Genomic DNA, 21705 nt, shown 5'->3' with positions numbered 1-21705 from the left:
AGGGTCATGGCTGGATTTCGCATGCCTTGCTCTGTGCAGGTGCCTGGGGGACCCTGGCAGGCAGGGCAGGATCTGGCCCAGAACAGCGCTGTCTCAAAAGATCTTTCCTTGGGGCTGAGCTCGCCATTTCCCCCTGCAGAGGGATCCGTCCCCTTCCAGCGCAGCATTTCACCCCAGCAAACTCCCAGCACAACCTTGGGCCAAAGCAGCTTTTCTATAAAAGCAGACCGATGGCGTTCCTCGCTGTGCCTGCCCTTCCCCACTCCGGTGTGTTTGTGTCAGCTGTTGCTCCCCACAAGCATGCCGCCATCGGTGGTGCTGCCCGGCTGGCACTCACGTGCACTGGCTGGCATCAGGGATGTGACGGAGCCCCGGGTGCAGGACCTGCAGCAGCCTTTGCATGAACATTGCAGGCACTGAGGTTTATAACCCAGAAAATCTGGGCTCTGAAGGGCTCTATCTGGTGGGGCAGGAGGCGTGCCGCCCTGCCCAGAGCCACTTTTATGCCATTGTGCCTTTTCAGCATTGCATTAAGGCAGCCAAAGAAGGGGGATTTTTAATGGTTCCAGGGGAACAAAGCGTGAACATTCTGCCCAACTTCATTACAGAATCATCTGAAACGCTTGAGGAACGTTTCCCACTAATTATCATAAATAGCCGAAAAAAATCTTTCCCTCCCAAAGCAGGTTCCAGCTGCCCCTCTGTGTTTTCTCACCTCCACTTCCAATAGCCTGACCCTGCCCCCGCACAAAGGGGAGACCCCATCTCCGCTCACCCCCCTGCGCCTGGGGGCTCTAAAGAAATACAAACAGGCAGCAGATTAACAGCACTTGTTTGCACCTTAAACAAACAGGCAGCTTCCGCCCCTCCAAGCTCTCCTGCTCCCCAGGGGAGGAGGCACCGGCTGGTTTTCCTTGCCCTTGCACTCATGCCCTGCCCAAATCCTGGGTAAAAGCATGTGCAGCACAAGGCGTGATGCAGGCAGACCAAGGAAGGGAACGCTGGGGGTGCCAGCCCTGCGCCCCCTCGAACCTCAACACCGATGCCTGGGTGTCCTCCGCTGCCCCAGCTGCCCTGGGGGAGGTTGGGCCCCTGCCCTGGTGAGATGTGGCTGCAGCCCTTTTGCAGGAGGATTGGGAGATGCCAAGGCCGAAGCAGATGAATGAATGTCCCAGTTCAGGTCCTGCCCCATGCATCTCACAGGGCTTCTTGGTAAGGCACAACCTGACGTGGATGCTGTGGGTGAAGGATGGGGAGGGACAGACAGACTGTGCAGAGAACACATGGAGGAGCGGTGCTGGTGTTCAAAACCACCAGCAGCATAGAGGGGGCACAGCAGCAACACTGAGCAATGACTGCCAGCCACCATCACCTCCGCTGAGCCCAGCGGGTGCCAGACATGCTGGCCCAGCCAGTCCTTTGGCTAATCCCAGGAGACACAGGCGCCTCTGCCAGGGAGCTGCCCCAGCTCAGCTGCTCACTCTGCAGGTCCCATGTTGCCCATCCCACCTGTCCAGGCAGCACTACCAGCACCTCCTTGCTCCTAGGGACACAATGCCAGCCAGCCCCTTCTCGCCCTGCCCGCAGCGCATGGAGCAGCCAGCGCCCAGCCCCTCAGCCTGCTGGGGCAGGCAGTCTTGAGAGACATGGGGGCTCAACCCACACCAGCGGTCAGCATGATGCTGCTCCTGGCACAGCAATGGCACGTGTTTGGGGCCAGCACACGAGGCAGGTGCCCAGGGAGGAATCCACAACAGCACAGCCATGGGCTGGGGCAGGTTCCCAGCAGTGAGCCAGCAGTGGAACTCGTCCTCCAGGTTTGCTCCCTACCCAGGTTATTGTGCAAATCCCCCCATGCAGGTGTTGCCCCCCTTCCCACCAGTCACAAGAGAGGGCTGTTGCTCACAAGCCCCATTCTTGCCCACAGGGCACCCCAGGGACAGGCAGGGGACCAGGGGCAGGTGGCAGGGACAGGCCACTGCACCTGCAGCGCAGGGAGCTCCCGGTGGGGCTGATGGGCAAAGGGGTTACAAGTCAGTACCACAGCACCAGCGAGAGGGCTATGGGAACCATGGCTCACCTGCACAGGGCAGGAAGAGAGCCAGTGGCAGCTGTGGGACTCACAGGCCATCCTGGAGACCCTCCTGGTCCCAGCACCACTCAAGGACATGCATGCATAGTATCCTGTCTCTGCTGCTAACTGGTTGTCACCTGAGGCTAACTATGAGGACCTCATATTGGGAAGAGATCTATGGTGTCACACGCAGCCTGGAGATGCCACATAGGGACACTCACCTTTTTTTTCCAATGCAAGACCAAGAGCATCCTGTGTAAGGAGTGAGCAGGGGGAGAGCAAAGGGAGGTGCTGCCTCATTAAGTGCATGGGCAATCCTGGGCACTCCTCACCGCAGGGTGCTGTGGATGCTAAAATCTTGCCTGAGTTCAGAGAAACCAGAGAAATCCAAGGATTAAAAAAATCATCAGGTGCTACTCAGTACAATGGCTGTCCTGCAAAGGGCTGCCCAGGCCGCCCACAGCAGAGTGAGGAGGGTGTACTGGGGGCTGTGCGTTCCCTGGACACCTGCACCTCCCCGCTGGGAGGAAGGTCTCTCCTTGGCGTTGCGGCAAGGTGAAGCTCCAAAGCAGCAAACCTGTGCACTGGTCTCCCCGGTGCAGATCCCCCATGCCCTGCCCCATCCCCAGGTGCTCTCTGGCTGCTCTTGCTCGGCAATCGGCAAACCCAGGCATGTTCCCCACAGACTGCCCAGGCACATCACCCCCAGGACGCCCAGCATCCCACCCACCTCTCAGCCCCTTCCTTCCTGGGGGGACAGCAGAGCGAGCCGGGCCAAACAGGAACAGCTGCTAATTCCTCCCAGCCCAGCACAGCTGTAGCCCTCCAGGGATCAGCCCCACAGGGATCGAGGGAGCTGATTCCTGCCTGTGAGCCAGCTGCACCAGCCTGGCTCTGGGAACACGAGCGGCTGCATTTTCGTTGCAAATTAGAAATCAATCATAGCAGGAAATTCCCATGCTGAGAACACCCTGGCTATTATTATTTTACAGCACTCAAAGGTGTTCTGGGCACTTAGAAAGATGTGGCCTTTTCGGGGTATTATGGGGCAAATTATTTTTAAAGGCAGCTTTAGGAATGTTGGCCGTTTGGTTTCCAGAGCGGGACGGGCACAGGTGGAGGCTGTGGGGCTTTGTGCTGCTTTCAGATCCACCACCACTCTGCAGAAGGGGAAGCAGCACACTCCAGAGCGAACACCTCTAGCCTGACCCCAGCTTTATTAATAACGAGTAATTAATATGAGAGCGGACGTGCCTTGTGTCTCTGAAGACCTTTTAAGATGTGATTATGTTGTGCTAATCTCACCCCGAAGTACTTCCCTGTTTAGACTGCACTGGGCCATTAAATATCTGAAAAGCCAGCGGAGACCCCCCCTCTCCCCGCCCCGGGAAATGCTCGGGGTCTGTTCCCCAGCAGCCAGGCCCCCATTTCAAACCCTCTAAATCAAGTATTAAGTCGAGCCCATCTGGACTGCCAGGAAAAACACTCCCTCCCCCTCATCTGTGTCTCATTACCCACCGTGCCAGCCTTGGCCCCGCTCGCTCCATCCCGCCCAGATGTGCTGCCCCGCGTTCGCCTCCCGTATTTCACAGCCGTCAGCAGGACTTCAAGGAGCAGCCGAAGAGCCAGTAACACTGCACAGGCTCTTAGCAAAGACATATATCCAGGTCCCTAACGCATAGCTGCAGGCACACACTCAAACACAAAGCCCCTTTCCCCCTCCCTTAGTCTTGCACCAGGCAGGGGAGCTGGGGCACTTGGGGCTCTCCGGCCGGGAGGCTTCTAAGCCGCTTCCCCGCAGCTCTTTGCCCAGCACGTCCTGACTGTTGATTTTCAGGGGTTTTCCCACCGAGATGCCCCCAAAGCCAGGCAGTCCCTATGCCCCATGCCTGGGGAAGGGCACCCAAAAGCAGGGCAGGACACAGAGCAGGTGCCGTCGGCAAAGGCGGTGAGTTGAAGACAGACACCTGCAACACTGTAGTAACCAGGGTCATTAAATTTGGGAGCAGCTTGCCTGGCACAGGGCAAGGTCAATGCTGAGCTCAGAGCAAAATAAAGTACCCAGACACCAAAAGCAAGGAACAATCTCATTCATTAGCTCAGAAATCTTCTGGGCTAAAGCTTTCCAGTGAAACTTTCAGCACTTTCTGCTATGGTAGAAAACACGCAGAAACGCCCACTTTTGCTTAAGTTTGGCACTCTCCTGGCTCTGGCGATAGCCCGGGACTGCAGACGTGAAGTCAACACATCAGCCCTTCAGTTACCAGGAGAGTTAGCCCCTTCCTCCTGAGCTTCCAAAGAGCTGGTGCCCAGCCTGCAGTTGGAGCTCAGCATCAGGTGAGGTTATGGCACAAGAACTACCATGGCCAGCCATGCCCAAACATCACTCTTCCAAAGAGGCCAGGTGGCATCGCAAAGAGGTTTTTAGGGACATGAGATGCAAGAGGGGAAAGAAAAATATGTCTCTTGTCTCACTCTGCCTCTGTCTGCAAGAGGGTGTGCAACCCTGGTCTTGCACCCTGATGGTTGGCGCTGGTTGGGGACGCCACAGTCCAGCAAGCAACAAGCATCCCCTGCAGCAGGTCACGGCAAGAACAGCCCTGGGATGCAAGTACTCCTCTCGCCAGCCCTTCAGTGCACAGCAGAGATGCAGGGGGGGCTTTAATACCAGTGAGAAGAAAATGGAGAAAGAGAGGCGATGAGGTCAGTGTCATGATGGACGTACAGGCACTGACACCTCCCATAATGTGGCACAGGGAAGAAGCCTGGGCGCAGGACAGGATGCCTTGGGATGTCCTTCCCCAAGGACTGCTGGCGCTCTGTTGGGCACCTGCCCGGGATGGGGAGGAGGTGCAGGCAGGGACCCCGACCAGACCCTGCAGCAAGAGCTGGCCGTGCCCGAGGTCCAGCAAGGTCCCACCTGGCCGGCTGCGGGGTCTCCAGCATTTCGGTGCGGTGCTTCCAGCGCCACTGCTCCCGCTGGCCCTGGGCAGGCGGTGGCAGCCACTGCCTGTGTCGGGATGCCATCTAGTGTCGCTTGGCAGAAGGGCCCGTCAGGCTGTGACACCACGCACAGGCTCCCCATCGCAGCATCTCCAGGGGCCAGCTGGGAGGCGGCCCCGAACAGCCTGGGTGCTGGGACACCCACCCCTGGGGACAGTCCGCGCCCCAGGAGATACGCACCCCAGCAGGGCTCCAGGCTCCAAAGGAGGATGACGGCCATTGCCCAGGAGCAGCAAAGCTCAAAGCGGCGCCCGGGGTTGTTCAGCAGGTCCCGGGGCATCCAGGGCTTGGAGACTCAGCAGCCTCACCGGTGGCACAGGGTGGCCCCGGCAGCAGGTGGCTCGGTGGAGGAGAAGGGCGAGCATCCCCCATAGCAGGGTGCAGCCCACCTGCAGCACCAGCGTGGCCAGGCTCAGGGCCAGGGAGGCCCAGCAGTACCGGGGGCTGGACTGCAGGGCAAAGCCCCAGGTGTGATGCCGGCTGGGGACCAGGGGTGGGGAGGCTGGCCAGGGGCTGCTGCGGTCTGGTGTGGGGGGAGTGGGAGATGCTGGGATCCGGATGGTGCCTGCAGGAGTTGGAGTATGTCGGGGGGCAGTGGGAGTGGGCTGGGTGCCAACCATGGATGAGCCCCACGTGGTGGCATGGTCTCTGTCTGGTGCAGGAGCTTGGTGGGATGGGCAGTGTGAGGTCAGCAGGACCACACCTGGCACAGCAGCCCTGGGAGGTGGCCAGAGTGCCGTAGCGGGGGCTGAGACAAGGGAGATGCTGGGTGTCCCCAGTGGGATGGTGGCTGGCCTCTCCGTGGGCAGCAGAAGAGCAGGAGACACTTGTCTAGTGGTGGCTGCCAGTGGACTGCTTGGCAGCAGTGTGGTAGCAGAAACTAGAGTGGACAGTGCAGGCTCTGGGCTGGTGGCCCCAGGAGGCTCTAGGCTTGTGATGGCTGGAGTTAGACACAGGCTGAAGGCCTCCTGTGCCACAGCTGGCAATGGGGAGGTGATGGAAACCCTGGGCAGCATGGTTGATGATGGGGTGGCAATGGAGGCCTTTGGCAGCACAGTTGGTGATCCGGTGTTGATGGAGGTCTCTGGCAGCACAGTCGGTGATGGTGTGGTGATGGAAACCTTAGGCAGCACAGCTGGTGATGGAGTTGTGATGGAGGCCATGGGCAGTGCAGTTGATGATGGGGTGGTGATGGAAGTCTTGAGCAACACAGCTGATGAGGGTGTGGTGACGGAAGTGTTGGGCACATTTGTTGATAATGGGGTGGCGATAGAGGCCTTCAGCAGCATAGTTGATGATGGGGTGTTGACAGAGATCTCAGGCAGCACGGCAGATGATGGGGTAGTGATGGAGGCCTTTGGCAGCATGATTGATGATAGTGTGGTGATGGAGGTCTTGGGCACATTTGTTGGTGATGGAGTGGTGATAGAAGCCTTCGGCAGCAGAGATGATGATGGAGTGGTAACAAAGGCCTTAGATGGCATGGTTGGTGATGGAGTGGTGAAGGAGGCCTCTGATGGGGTGGGTGGCAACGTGGCAGAGGTGGCCACAGGTGACAGCACAGTTGGTAGTGCCATGATGGGAAAGGCTGCCAGTGACAGTATGGTTGGCGCTGCAGTGGGCAAGGCTCCAAGTGACACCAAGGTTGACATTCCTTGTGATGATGTGGAGGTGAATGGCAGAGATGGGGTAAAAGAATCTGAAAGAGGCAGAGTAGCTGGGCAAATTAACTGGTCATCACTCAGTGATATCACCGCTTGCCCTGCCAGGTGGGGTGGACTCTTGCATGACACCTGGGTGGACAATCTGACCTTCTCACTGTTGCCCAGGATCCAGCTGTGCAGGTAGCAGAGGTTGCAGTCACATGTCCATGGGTTCCCACTCAGATACACTGAGCTGAGCTTCTTCAGGGGGTCCAGGAGCCCTCGAGGGACATTCTTCAGTTGGTTCTTCTGAAGGTTGAGGGTTTTCAGATTTGGGAGGGAAGAAAAGACCTCATCATCCAGAGCACAGAGCTGATTTCTGTCCAGCTGGAGTTCCGTGAGCTTGCTGAGCCCAGTGAAGGCTCCTCTTGGCAGGGCTGTTAGCTGGTTGTGGGACAAGATAAGTTTGCCAAGAGACGTGAGGTTGACAAAGATGCTGTCTGGAAGCGTGGCCAAACTGTTCCTGCCCAAGTCCAGGTCCTGCAGGTGTGGCATGGTGTCAAAAAGGCCACAGGGGAGTTCTGTAATGTGGTTTGAACCCAGAGTCAGCAGCTTTAATTTGTTTAAAGCAAAAAAGCCCTGAGGTGGGAGAGCCTTGATGAGGTTGTTGTCCAAGAGGAGTTTCTCTAGGTGAGGCAGGCTCTTCAGGACCATGGGTGGCAGAGCCCTGAGCCTGTTCCTCTGGAGGCTGAGCTCCAGCAGCCCTGTCTGACTGTCTAGCAGCCCCTCTGGGAGGTCCTGCAACTCATTCTCATACAGCCGGAGGACTTGCAGCCGTGAAAGTTTGCTAAAGGCATCCCCAGGAAGAGTCGTGATCCTGTTTCTAGCCAAGTCCAAAAATGTTAGATTGATGAGAGAATCAAAGACACCTTCAGGAAGAGAAGGGATTGCATTGATGTGCAGGGAGAGCTCTTCCAAATTTTCCAGCCCATCAAACAGGCCTTTGGGGATATATTTGAGGTGGCTGTCTCTCAGCTCCAGCCTCCGCAAGCTTGGGAGGTGTTGGAAAGTACCCACAGCTAGTTCTTCTAACGAGGCACCAGAGATGTCCAAGTCTCTCAGTTTGTCCAAATTATCAAAGGCTCCAGGTTCCACTGTCTTGATCTTGTTGCCAATAAACAAAATCTTGATCAGGTTGGGCATGTACCTGAAGGCACCTTTCCTTATAGCAGTGATGCTGGTTTGCATAAAGATCATCTCAGAAATGAAGGATTTTGCAGTCTTTGGGATCTCTTTGACATCATTTTTTGTCCCTCTGTAGACCTCCTGGTAGTCTTTGGGCATTTCATATGGATCTTCACCTAGGATTTCATTTTGGCATTTATGGGGATGGAATGAGAGGAAGAAAAGGAAAAGGAAATGCTGGTACATTGTCCTGAAAAAAAGTTTTCACAAATCAGTTATGAAGAACAAAAACATCTCTGTCCAAAGCTCATGAACTGTGGCACCACGCTGTTGTTCAGCTCTCAGGACTCTTCTATTCACATATCATAACTCATTTTATGAGGGAGAGACTGTACCAGCCAATGTACACGGCATTTACAAGAGTTCCCTGTCATTGGTACCAAGGGATGGAGAGGGAGAGCGAGCCAGGTCATGGTTCAGCACTGGGAGGCATCCAGGAGGGACAAGGGCTGGACAGTCTGTTCTCTGGCCCTCCTTCTCCCACATTTGGACTGTAGGCTCAGCATCTGTCTGGGTGAAGAAGGCAAAGTGCTGCTGCCCATTAGCACTGCCCCAGCGAGTCCAGTTACTCAGCAGGGCAACAGCCCATTCATGCAACAACAGAAGCAGCCAGCCCTGTGCTTGCTAATGAGGGATCAGCAAGGGTCCCAGGAGCCAGCCAAGACCAGATGACCTTGTTTACTCAGAATTTCCACACTGTGCTGGATGGACTTGCTATTTCATTGGTGCTTCCCTCATTTCAGGGGGGGGACATTTAAAACACGGCTTCTAAGCATCTCCTTCTCGGGATTCTTGCTAATTGCATCATATTTTGGCCTTGGTTATGCAGCTCTGTCAGATAGAGACAGTTAACCTGTGAGCAGCAACCAAGCTTTAGAGCAAGGCTCATTAAAACACTATGAAATGCCCACAGATGAACTCTTTAATACGTAACATTTAGGGCTCTGACCTGCAGTTAGGAAGTGAAGTCACTGATGGACACCCACCAGTAGCCACGTAAAGCCCACCACTTCCATTGAGTCGTTTGGAAACATTCAGCTAACACATTAGCTGGGGTTTAGTGGTCATGAGCATTGTACTGGAAACATAGCTTTCAGCTTGTGATTCACAGCCCTGGGTGGGAGCCATGGAAAAGGCTTTGAGTTCCTTCTTGGGTGTCCATTAAAGCTGACCACGAAAAAAAATCTCATGCTGGGAGGGTAAACGTGCTATGAAAAGGGGTGGAGGTGTTTGAAAAATGGTGAGAGGTCAGCAAATACGGGAGGTGAAAAGCTGCTGGGTTTGAAGGGAAACCGATGGGTGGTGAGGTATGTGCCAGTTGTCTGTGGGGTTCCCCAGAGGAGGAGCTGCTGCTGGTCCCTGTCCATCCTGTCCTCAGGGAGACTGGGGTACAGGAGCCAGGGGTGCGGGTGGAAAAGTGCCTGCTCACTTCAGCTGCACCACAATGGGTTAAATGCACAGGTGGGAATGGCTGGACTGAGTGCGTGGGGATGAAAATAAACATTTTTGAACTGCAAAGCTCTTTTTGTATCACTCCCTCACCCCATCTGGCTGCAGTGGACCTCGGCGTGGTCCCTTTCTCGTCCCACCCTCCAACAGCACAGGGACACAGAGGAACAGCCCCAGCTCACAGCACTGCAGCCTCTCCTGCTCCTTGCTGCACGGAAACGATCAACAGCCCACAGAGCCACCCCTCCCAGCACATTTTAAGAGCAAAAAAAGAGTTTTGTATCACTTACTTGGCCAAGCGCTTGTGAACTAGTTCAGCTGCCAGAGCGAGCCGTTCCGTGCGAGGAGTGAGGCCACCAGACAGGGGTCCCACCACCTGGCCATCCCTTTATCCACAGCTCAGGCACAGGGCTTGGCTTCACACAAGGTCAGGGCACAGGTCTGCGTGGGGAGATAAGGGGCAGGCGGGGAGCAGGCAGCAGAGCTGTGCCCCCGGCATGGGAGGCCATTGCAGAAACCCCTCGGAGAGGACACAGGCATGTACTCCCTTGGTGTTATCTGCTGGTGTCACTTGACTAGTCACATCCAGGGAAATGTGAAGATCTCCAGGCCAGCCTGTTTTGTAGCTGATGGTCTCTGCAAACCCATATCTCTGCCAGCTTCAAAAGCACCACCCCCACCAACACAACAGAAAGTAGTTTTCCTATTTAAAGCTTTTCCTATTAAAAAATCCAGCTGTTTCCTTCCTCAGGAATTGACTTATGTAGCTAAAGGTTCTGCTCTAAAGCCATTTGTTTAAGCTTATAAGAGGGATAACGTCTGTGCCCAGGCAGATACGCTGACAGCCGGGCTCTGGGCTCAGCCCCACACCTCTCCTGCTGCAGGGCTGGGGCTGCGAGCTGTGCTCCTCTCCACCCCAGCACAAGCCAAAGAGCCTCCCGTGGTGACACCCAGGGCTCCTGGCCAGCACAGGGTGTCTTGTGGGAAGAAAGACCCTGCTTGTTGCAAAGACTTAAAATTAGAAGGCATCCATTGCTTCCCAATGGGTAATCACACTAATTGCATTTAAAGAGTTCTTCAGTTTTCACCTGCCTTAATTAGGACTCAGCTTGTACTTGCTGGGCCTCCTTATACCTTCCCTGGCAACCTAAAAACACTCGAACTACCTCAGCTTTTCAACAGCCTACCCCCCTCCAGTGCCGATGCCATACTTGTCCAGGTCCCCACTTGGTGCCAGGCTACAGGGTGGCGGAGCCAGGCTGTGTGAGGGGACAGAGCTCGCAGCGGGAGTGACACCAGCCTCACCAGGCTGTGGTGCAGCAGCTGTGCCACCGTCTGGGGAGCCGCAGCCAGCCGCCGCATCCCTGCTCCAGGCTTGGAGATGGCCCAGCCAGCATCACCTGCGAGGTGGCAGTGGCGCGGTGGCGGTCCCCTGTGCGGCAGGGGTGGCAGCGTGGCTGTGCAGGACCGCGTCTGGGGTGCAGCACTGCCCACCTGCCCACCGGGGGGCATGGGGCCAGCACTCCGGAGCACGGCTGGGATCGCAGCCCACCGCCAGGGCAGGAGGGGTGGACACGGCACGGAGCCTCCACGCTGCTCCCGGCCCCCGGTGGGGCAGCAGCGGGGAAGGGGCTGGCAGAGACTCACAACCCAGCAGCAAAAGCAGCGCAGCGCCGCGCACAGCCCCCCGCTCCCGGGGAGGCTGGCTCAGAGGGTGGGTGGCCAGGCGCAGGCCGGGCCCAGGAGAGCCGTGTCCCAGCAGCCGCAAGGTGGTGCAGCAGCACCGCCCCGCACCGCCCCGCACCGCCCCGCACCGCCCCGCACCGCCCCGCACCGCCCCGCACCGCCCCGCACCGCCCCGGCGCGGCACGGCACGGCCGGGAGAACGGCGCTGCGGGCGGGCCGGGCACGCACTGCGCACACCCGCGCACACGCACCCACGGACACGCATCCACGAACACGCACCCACACTTGCTCTCTCAGCGGAGCACCCACCCAGCCTGCCACCCCCGGGCGGGCAGCGCCGCTGGGACTTTGCGCCCCGCGTCCCCACGGGTCCCCGAGCTTGTCCGTGGGGGTGGGAGCCCACCCCGCAGTCAGGCAGCCCGTGCCCCTGGTGGGCGGTGGGCAGCGCTCGCCCACCTCTCCCGTGGGCACCCCCGGGGGTTAGTGCCCGGCTGCAGCCCAGGGCAGCGGGCAGGAGCCGAGGCCAGAGAGCCATGACGGGCAGAGGTGAGCGTGCCAGAGCATGGCACCTTCCCACCCACGGGCACCTGCACCCATGCCACCGCGCGTGGCCCCAGCTGAGTCCCACCCAGCCACAGCGGCATGCACCACGTCCCCAGAGGTGCAGGCAGAGGTGGGGGAACAGCGTTTCCTCGCTCCACCATGGGCACTGGTTGCACACAAGTAATAGATACATTTTAATTATATTTAAAATACACAGGAAACGCATAGCTGGGAGAATGAATGCCGCCAGTCCAGCTCTTGCGGAGAGCTCGGTGGCAGCTAGTGCCTCTGGTAAGGGTAGCGCAACATGACCAGGGTGCTGCTCCCCAGGCCGCTTCAGGGGTTGCCGATGCAAGAGCAGAGCAGAAGCAGGCGCCTGCCAGAGCTCTAGGGTGCAGAGGGGACACCTGGTGACGTGGCCTCATCCCCATTCTGCGCTGTGACAAGGACACTGACCTGCAGCGTGCCACAGCGGGAGCGCAGCACCCAGGCACCCTGGTACACCAGCCCCGGCCCTGCTGCCTGCCTGGGAGGAGGAGGAGGAGGAAGCTGAAGGCTGATCTGGTGGCAGCTGGTAGCATCACAGGCCATGCTTACTGTGCCCTCGGGGTTGCTGTAGGTGCATTGCCCTGAAGCATCCTCCCCTGGCTCCCCGTGCCAGCCCTCCTTCAGGGGGACACCAGGGGCTCCCGGGCACCCCAGCTGCCCCTGGGGGACGTCTAGCAGGGACCGTCCCTGGAGAGCGGCCGGGCTGGCGCAGGAGGGTTGCACATGGATGGGGGGCTTGGAAAAGTCCTGGAGCCAGCCCAGGAGGTAGGTGAGGCGGCAGTCACAGGCCCAGGGGTTGCTGGCCAGCCCCACTCGTTCCAGCTCCTCGTTGGCATCGAAGAGCCCTGGGGGCAGGTGGGCCAGGCGGTTGTGGTCCAGCGCCAGGGCGGTGAGGAGGGGCAGCCCAGCCAGCAGCCCCGCCGGCAGGCTGGAGAGGTTGTTGTGGCTCAGCTGCAGCACCTCCAGTCCCACCAGCCCCTGGAAAAGCCCGGCAGGGAGGTGGACCATGGCATTGTGTGAGAGCACCAGAGTCTGCAGCGCCGACAGGTTGGCGAAGAGCCCCTGGGGCAGCGTCTCCAGCCGGTTGTGAGCCAGCGAGAGGTGGAGGAGGTGAGGGGTGCCAGTGAAGAGGGCGGCAGGCAGGGCGGCCAGGCGGTTGCCCTCCAGGCTGAGGGTGGTAAGGTTGGGGAGACCAGCGAAGATGTCAGGGGCCAGGCTGCCCAGGGCATTGTGCTGCAGCTGCAGCCGCCGCAGGCCCCCCAGCCCGGCAAAGACACGGGCCGGCAGCTCCTCCAGCCGGTTGCCATCCAGGTGGAGCTCGGCCAGCAGGCCCAGCGCCCCAAAAGCACCGGGGGGCACCTGCACCAGCAGGTTATCGCTGAGCTTGAGGAGGCGGAGGGTGGCGAGGGGGGCCAGCAGCCCAGCGGGCAGCTCAGCCAGGATGTTCTGTGAGAGGTCCAGGGTCTGGAGGTGCCGGAGGGGGCGGAAGATGCCGGGGGGCAATGCCTCGATCTTGTTTGCCGGCAAGTGCAGCTCCCGCAGGCGGCAGGCGGAGGCGAAGAGCCCGGGCTGCAGGGAGCGGATGGCGTTGGCACCTAGAGAGAGCTTGCTGAGGCTGGGCAGCCCCACCAGCACTCCCGGGCTGACCGCTGGCAAGGGATTACCCGACACCTCCAGCTCAGCGAGGCTGGGCAGCCCCCGAAAGGCACCTGCCTCCAGCTCCTGGATGTCATTGTTGAGGAAGACCAGCTTGGTGAGGGCGGTGCTGGAGCCCAGGGCCCCGCTGCGGATGCTGCTCAGGGCTGTCTCCACGAAGAAGAGCTGGGTGGCATTCCCTGGCAGGCCTGCCGGAATCTCCTGCATCCTCTCCTCTGAGCAGAAGACTTTAGAGGTGTCGTAGCACTGGCAGGTGGGGGGGCAGGGTGGCGGCAGCCCCCCCACCAGCAGGGACCCCAGCCCCAGCAGTGTGTGGACCACCAGCCTGCACTAGAGAAGGAGCCAGACCTTATCCCCTGCCTCGGCAAGGCAGAAATTTGCACCCGCAGGTGGGTGCTGATGGGGAAGCAGCTTCTGCAGCCAGAAATGCAGCAGGAGCAACCTCTGGAGCACTGCCAGTATGGGCAGCTGCCCCGGCCATGGGCATCCCTCTGGGCCCAGCTACCCACACCACCCCAGCACTCCCCTTGCAGGAACGAGGAGCATGTCCCTCCCAGATCTCTCCCCACCTGTCCCATGTAGTGGGTTGGGGCTCTTCCCCTGCACCCCAGTCCCACTCCAGCCCACCCTGTAACAACCGGGGCGGTGCCACCCTCACCAAAGGTCCCCACATCTCGCAGAGCAGCGGCCAAGGTGAGACCCGTGTTGTCCTATGGGGGTCTTGGGGGGAACCTGTGGCCTCATGAGATGTCTTATGCGCACGAAGCTGAGCTGTGGGGTAGGGGAGCATGTGAAACAGGGGGATGTGCTGCACACACTGGGTGGTGGGGACAATGCTGCAGGGCAGCTCTGCACTCAGTGACAAAAGGAGTGGACTCCACTGGTTGTATTTCTAACGGCCCATCAAGTACTTCTTTCTCTGCAAGCAACCAAAGAAGCATCAAAATGCCTGAGGGATACTCAGCTTGGCCAAATACCTGTTCCCAGCCCACTGGAGGCATTTTATGAGACAGCAGCCTCCAGACCTTTGCCAGTCCCTCCCTACTTGGGATGCATGCCAGTGCTGCTGCGTGATGGGGATGCTGCCCACCCTACAGCAATGCCCACCTGCAGACCCCAGCACAAGTGGGGGTATCCAAGGCTTATGCCAGCACTTGAGAGCAGTGTGGGGCTTGGCTTTTCCTTTCCACCATTTCATGTGTTTTCACCAGAGCCAACAGTGGCTCCCACCCATCCCAGGCCCCCCAAACTACCCGAGCCCTGTGGCCACCACTTACCAAATGTGGCATCGTGGAGACTGCCACCAAGCCTGGGGCAGGTTTGCAGGGACGTTGCTCGCCGAGATGGGACAGTGTTTTCTGGGGCGGATGGGAAGCTGGCTGACAAGCTGTTCCTGCTGGGGCGGAGCTGCCCCTCGCTGCTTATCGACAACAACAACCCGTGTCCTTGGAGTGCTTCAGAAAATAACCCAGCCCCAGAGGGACTGGAGGTGAGGCCAGAGGCAGCCGCCAGTGAGCGTCCCAGCAGGAAAGTGGGGTCCCAGCAGGGAAGTGGGGTCCCTGCCCCGGACGTCCACTGGCCCAGGGACAGTAGCAGGGCACTGCTGTCATGGGTGGCACCAGTCCCATATGGAGGTCAGCACACTTGCTTCCAGCAGCCCCACCAAGAGACCCCCTGAAGTTTATTAAATCTCACTGGGAAATGGTGGTAGCAACGTTCCTTCCACAAGGGAGGGGACCAGGCACAGCTTAACAAGGCAAAGTGTTGCCGTGGGGAGGGGACCACCCTGGGACCATCACGTTGAGATGCACCAGGTGTTCTTCAGCCCATGAGCGCACCCAGCCAGCGGTGGAGTGGCCAGAGGGACCTGTGGACCAGATTGACTCCCTGGGAGCTTGCAACCTGCTCACGGGAGCAGCTTACACCACCTTAATGGTGAACAGGCTGGGGTGGCAGTGGTCATGGAAGAACCCCCAGGGGTAGGAGAGGGGACACTTACATACATTCAGCCAGACTGATGGAGCCGACAGTGACACATGGAGAAACTCAGCTGACACAAACCACCAGCAGCCAAGCGAGCTCCCCACCACCCTGAGCTGGCATTGAGTAAAACCTCAGCACTCTGCCCCGGGGAGTAAGACTGCGCAGGAGGCAGGCAGTGTCTCCGTTGAGAAACTTGCTGAGGTCTCAGCTCATTCTCCAAAAGCCATCCTGCTGCTGTGGGGTGGCTGAGCCCTCCTTGGCCCCTCAGCTCAGATTGGAGCCCAGGGACGGGCAGAGGCTCTGCAGCCACAGCCCACTACCCCCGTCCCAGGCCCACCAGCCTGTATGGGCTTTTCCTCAACATAAACATCTTACGAATGGAAATCAAACAGTTCCTGTCCCTGCTGGGTCATTCCCCAGTTGCACACTGCAGCGGAGTGAATAAAGAGCTCTATGGCACTGGGGGTGGACAACTGCACTTTAATGGAGAGGTCACAGAGCAGCACCCAACAGCCCCACAGCACAGTCCTGTGTCTCCTGTCGCTGTGCAGGTCCCAGCCCAGAAGAGCATCCCATCATGTGCACGAGCATGGGGCTGCTTGTGCCGGCGCTCCTGGAGCACTGTGAGTATCCAGCACTATGGGGTGCACTCCAAACGTGACCCTCATCCCATGGTAGCAATCCCCAGACAGCCTGGTGCTGCTGTACTGCACACAGAGGTGAGCTGGACCCCTCCATGGCCGTGCTGCAGCTGGAGGAGGCAGGGTGGCTGCTGGGTGTAGATGCTGCGAGGGGATGGCGCAGCACGCATCTACAGATTCCAGAGTTACCGGCGCTTGCTGACCCCCCGACCCTCTGACCCCTGTGCACTGCCAGCATCCCCGTTGCCTGTGGGCTGCGAGCAGGCAGCAGGGCTGCACACATACAGGAGGACACTTAAGGGAGGAAGAGGAAGAAGCTTTGCCAAGCAGAGCAGGGCCAGGCTGCTCACTAGCTGATGGAGGAGGCAGGAGGATATCGAGGCAGCAAGGACCAGGGATGGAGTGCAGCAGGAGCAGCCCCGGCATGCTCCAGGAGCCCTGGGCACAAGCACAGGAGCCTTTCCCAGCCCCTGGCAGACACTTCACACCCACTGCCCCACCCCTGTAATTCCCCCACAGCAGGGGCTAGTGCAAGCCCCCTGGCCACCCATGGGGTTGGGGCAGGGTGCTGGAGGCAGGGGCATGGCCCGAGGAGAGTTAGCACCAGGTTGCAGTGAGGCCTTGCGGGGGCTGCTGCTGCACCCAGACACCAGCACGCTGCCCCGCGGCACTCCTGGCAGGAGATGCACAAGGCGGGGTGGGCAGGAGGCTGCTCAGAAGGAGAAGATGCTGGCGGTGCTCTGGCCCGTCCTGCCTGCAAGGCAGGGAGGGCAGCTTGGATGCAGCCGAGTCACTTGGGGTGTGCCAGCCCAGCCCCGCCGGGATCCCCACCTGGATGCAGGCGAGCTACAAAGCGGCACAAGGACATGCAGCTGTGCTGGGGGCGATGGTGCCAGCTCAGCTTCTGGCCCTGCGTGACCGCTAGCACCCACCTGCACGGGCAGAGGCAGAGCCTGAAGGCATTGCGGGCAGATTGGGGGTGGGAAGAGGGGCTGGGGTGGGCAGCAGGCAGTGCAAGGTAAGCAGTGCTAGAGGGGGTGATGCAAGGTGAAGGATGGGGAAGTCCTGTTGTTTGGGGTAAGCACCATCGTAGCCAGGGTGTGGCTCCCTGCTGGAGGGGTCCCTCTCAGCACCCCGCTGCCCCTGGGCAGGGAATGAGCACAGAGGCTGCACTGGAGGCAGGAGTGGCTGGGGACAGAGGGCAGCCATGGGAGGTCACCCGGGGGAAACCCTGCTGCAGAGCAGGAGCAGGGCAAAGCAGAGGACAGAGGGACGCGCAGCAGAGTGATGCTGGCCCATCCCAATCAGCCAGGGCAGCTGATGCAGAGCCACTGTCATGTCCCTTGACCCCATAGGGAGGGGATGCCCTGCCAGCATCGCTCCCCCCCCGGGTTTACCGGGTGCTCAGGCTTCGTTGGGCGCCTTCATCCTCATCAGCACGACGTGGCTCTTCTTCCTACAGCCATAGACCACCAGTGCCACCAAAGCAGTGAGCAGGGCCACACACACCAGCACGATGACCGCCACCACCACCCCGCTCTGCATGCGTGTCAGCCCCCATTGCCCCCTCTCCTCTTCTTCCTCCTCCTCCTCCTTCTGCTCCTGCCGTGGGGAGACTGGCAGCCCAATGGGGGGCTCCGTCCGGGCACCCTCCAGCAATGCCACCTCAGAGGGGTGAGGGGGGAGCGAGCTGCTGGGATGGGGGGAGGCAGTGGGGGGCCGGGAGGTGAGGACCTGGTCCTGCAGCAGCCCGGCAATAGGGATTCCCCGCAGGGCAGGAGGCTGGGCACAGAGCGGGGGTATCTCGCCCACCTTGTGGGGGTTGTCTTTCAGCCAGCCCCGCAGAGGCAGGATGCCCTCGTCACAGCGCCAGGAGTTGTTGTGCAGCTTCACCTCTCGCAGGGCAGCCAGTGGGGAGAAGATGCCGGCGGGCAGGTACTCCAGGGCGTTGGAGTGCAGCTGCAAGTGCCGCAGCCCCAGAGTGGCCCCGAAGAGGCCCCGTGGCAGCATCTGCAGCTGATTGTGGTGCAGGGAGATGTTCTGCAGCTTGGGCAGCCCCTCCAGTGCCTGGGCATCCAAACGGCGCAGGGCGTTGGAGTGCAGTGACAGCTCCAGCAGCTCCCCCAGGCCTCGGAAAGCCCCTGGCACCACTGACTGCAGCCGGTTCTTGCTGAGGACCAGTAGCTGCAGCTGGGTGAGGTTGCTGAAGACGGCAGCAGGGAGGGTGGAAAGCTCGTTCTCATAGAGCCACAGCTCCCGCAGGTCAGGCATGGGCCCAAAGGCGCTGGGGGAGATGTCCCGCAGGCGATTGACGTGCAGGGTGATCTTGGCCAGGGCGTGCAGGGGCAAGAAGATGCCACTTGGCAGGGCGGTGAGAAGGTTGTTGGACAAGTAGAGCTTCTGCAGGTTCCCGTTGTGCACAAACAGCTCCGGGGACAGTGTCTCCAGCTGGTTCTGGTGTAGCCCCAGCTCCTGCAGCTCCGGCAGCCCATCAAAGGCACCTGCCGGGATCTGCCGGAGCCGGTTCTCATAGAGCCGCAGCACTTGCAGCCGCGCCAGCCGCTCGAAGGCCCGGCGCGGCAGGCGGTCGATGTTGTTCCTGGCCAGGTTGAGCTTGGTGAGGCTGGTGAGCTGGTCGAACACCCCCTCCTTCAGCTGCTGCAAGTTGTTCCCATGCAGCTGCAGCTCCTTGAGGTTGCTCAGGTGGGCAAAGTGGGAAGGCTCAACCTGGAGGATCTGGTTACTGGAAAGAAGCAGAGACTCCAGCTTGCCCAGGGACTCGAAGACTTGCACAGGGAGCTCCTGCAGCTTGTTGCTGGCCAGGCTGAGGTAGCGCAGGTCAGGCAGGTGCTGGAAGGCCCCAGGGCTGATGCGAGACAGGTTGTTCTTCTCAATGCGCAGCCCGATCAGCAGGGAGGCGTTGCCAAAGGATGCATCACCCAGCTCGGCAATGCGCGTGTTGATGATCTGGAGGGTCATGGCGTTTGCAGGGATGGGGCTGGGAACTGCGGTGATGCCAGCACCGGAGCACTCCACCTGAGCGGTGCGGATGCACTGGCACTGCTCTGGGCACTGGCCACCAGCCAGCTGGCTGCCCACCAGCAGCAGCAGCCACCACTGCCAGCCTCTGTGCTCCATTGGGCCTGCAGCAAAAACAAAGGAGGGGAGTTCAGCCCCTGCGATTTCCCAGCTCCCAGGGCCACTGCCAGGAGTGGGTGCTACTTTCTCCCTGGAAAAGGTCACCGAGGTGGTGGCCATTCTGCCCCCAGCATGGCAACAAGGCAGAGGAGGGTGGGCGAGGAAGCCTGGGGGCAGGCAGGGCTGGGCACAGCCCAGGCAGGAGTGCAGAGCAGGACAGATCCAGGGGCCGTGGTTCCTGGCTGCCATACCACAGCTATTAGTGGCATCCCTGGCGTCCCCTGGCTCCCCCTCGCCAGGAGTGTGGTTTCCTGTTTTGCAGCGAGCGTGGTGAGCTGCTATCAGCGGTGCTGGTCTCCTGGCACCACAGGCCAGCCTGTGGCACCCACAGCCAAGAGGGTCCCAGAGATGCTGGGTGTGGGCAGGAAGAAAGGTGCTCCCCCCCAGCACCCTCCTGGCTCTGCCTGGTGGTAAGCAGCTCTGAGCTCTTGTTGTGGAGCCAAGAGCAGCATGGGCACCCCCTGCCTGGGTGTGCTTTAGCTTCAGTCCTGGAGGAGCCTGGGTCAATGGGACGCTCTGCCAGCTCCCCAGCACAGACTGGGTATGGGGGTGGCCCTGTCTGCACCCCATCCCGAGCAGATCTCAGCCCTGGCTGATTTTGGCCATGACAGAGGGGTGTCTGGTGTGGCTGGTCCCAAGGGTAGTGCCCAGGGGAGCCTGGGGAGAGTGAGGGCTTTACAGTGAGGTCCTCCATCACCCCACAAGCATGGCCACCATAGACACAATCTCCTCCCTCCTCTGGCCTGGGAGCGTCCTCCCTCCCTAGATTAAAGCAGTAACCTTGTGCCAGGCTGGCGTGGAGCAGCACCCTGTTAGCAGCTTCAAGTGGCATGAGGGAGGGAGAAAACCTGTAGCTCTCCTGGCCCCGAGCACCGCTCAGCCAGATGGGCAAACCTGGCAGCACAGCGGTCTGGGCACGGTGCCCTGGTTGGCACGGCACCCCGGGGGTGCGGGGGCACAGCCCCTGCCCTCCACCCTGGGCTTCCTCCAGGGAACATGCTTGCTCTCCGGCAGGGAGGGAGGAACCCTCCACAAGCCAGGACGGTTTATGTTTCCCATATGGAAACAATCTGCATCCAAGAACGGCTTTGTTTATAGCAAGCCATTTATAAACTTCCCCAAACACTCTGCACATCAAAAGCCCTGCTCATGTCACTGCCTGGTAAGGCTGCTCAGTGAGCATCCACGCTGGAGCACCCTTCAGGAAAGGCAGCTGAAAACAATTAATCTCTTTTCTTCTAGGGACAAAAAGATTACAGACCAAGGGGTTGAATACTCCCTACTGCTCAGACCCTCAGCATCCCACTGCCCTAACTTCAGACCTGCTAAATGTTACTTTGCCCCCCTTAATTTTCTCTATTGGTTATTATTTAAGATATGTCGCCTATGTAACTATTTCAGCTCCCACGATGCCTAAGCGGTCTCGCTTTTTTGGAGAACCCTTGCAAGACAAACATCTCCATCAAATCAGAAGATGCTGAACGTGCAGATCCTGCCACCACCCCACCACCCCTTGGAGCTGCTCTGGGAGTCCCCTGAGCCCGGGTTTGCTCACACGGGTGGTAGCGGAGAGGAGACTTACCCGAGTGTCCTGCAGCTGCGAGCGCCGAGTGAGCACAGCTCCGTGCTGGCAAGAGAGCCGAGTGTGGTTCATGCTTCCCCTCCCAGTATATAACCCGTCCAAATCAATGAATCAGCACAGGGGCAGCGTCCGGGTTAGGGAAAGCGCTGGAGCAGAGCTGCTTACAACTCCTATTTCCTCAGCAAACAGAGCAAGCGTCTCAGGGATGGAGTTTTGGGTTTCCCTCTCCTGAACCCCAGTGCTCTTGTTTGAAGACAAGCGGACGGCCCCGTGAACATGCTTAGCCAGCACCCAGGTAGCAGCTCGGCCCCAAGATCCCCCCTGGTCCCCAGTGGGACACGGCTGGGTGCTCTGACCTGTGGGGGCAGGTGAGGCAAAACCAGGCCCCTGGGCATGATCCTGCCTTTGCTGGCACGTGTTCGTACCGTACATCGCCTCAGTGCACACGCACAGTGCTTGCCCCTGGCTGTGGCTCCTGCAAGTGTCAGGACGTCTGACCCTGCCCCAGCGCAGTGCAGGCAGCACACCAACCCTACCCAGGGTCACAGCTCTCGTTCGCTCCCCCCGGACCCAGACACAAATGGAGCAGGACCCCACAATCACCCACTCTGGGGCTCTGCCCCACAGGTACCTCGCCCAGCCCAGCCGGGGAGCAGGCACCAGGCAGGGGCCAGCGCTGTTGCTGGTGCCAGCCAGAGGCCAGGCTGCTTCAGAGAGCCCTTGGCAAGCCAGCATGCCTCCCACCAGCACTGCCGTGCCTGCAGGCACCGAGAAGCCCCCTCAGCACCAATTGCAGGCAGCTTTGCCACCCCAAAGTGACGCACCCTGACACACGGGTGATGGAGCCCAGCACCAAGGGGTGTTTGGAAAACAAGGTGTGAGCCCGTCCCACTCACTTGCTCAGGGCCGTTTGCTGCCACCCCTCCCCTGCCCCCTCCAGCCCCACATGGGTGC

General features: G+C 59.7%; 2 protein-coding genes across 2 annotated transcripts; both read right to left on the bottom strand.

Annotated features, from left to right (window-relative positions):
- Positions 1 to 530: 530 nt before the first annotated feature.
- Positions 531 to 14721, bottom strand: LOC119156873. Its single transcript, XM_037407278.1, has 5 exons — positions 14625 to 14721; positions 12032 to 13677; positions 10602 to 10652; positions 9705 to 9800; positions 531 to 8155 (listed from the first exon to the last, which is right to left on the bottom strand). Exons 1-5 carry the CDS (start codon positions 14634 to 14636, stop codon positions 5317 to 5319), a joined length of 4644 nt encoding a protein of 1547 aa, XP_037263175.1. The 5' UTR covers positions 14637 to 14721; the 3' UTR covers positions 531 to 5316.
- A 1073-nt stretch (positions 14722 to 15794) lies between these two features.
- LOC119157066 (leucine-rich repeat-containing protein 15-like) lies at positions 15795 to 20884 on the bottom strand. The gene is made up of 2 exons (XM_037407599.1): positions 20752 to 20884; positions 15795 to 19114 (listed from the first exon to the last, which is right to left on the bottom strand). The coding sequence occupies exon 2, from the start codon at positions 19107 to 19109 to the stop codon at positions 17376 to 17378; it is 1734 nt and encodes a 577-aa protein (XP_037263496.1). The 5' UTR covers positions 19110 to 19114; positions 20752 to 20884; the 3' UTR covers positions 15795 to 17375.
- Positions 20885 to 21705: the final 821 nt, after the last annotated feature.

This window comes from Falco rusticolus, chromosome 13, assembly GCF_015220075.1.
Source record: "Falco rusticolus isolate bFalRus1 chromosome 13, bFalRus1.pri, whole genome shotgun sequence".
NCBI classification, from domain to species: domain Eukaryota; kingdom Metazoa; phylum Chordata; class Aves; order Falconiformes; family Falconidae; genus Falco; species Falco rusticolus.
This window is presented reverse-complemented; position numbering and strand designations above follow the sequence as displayed.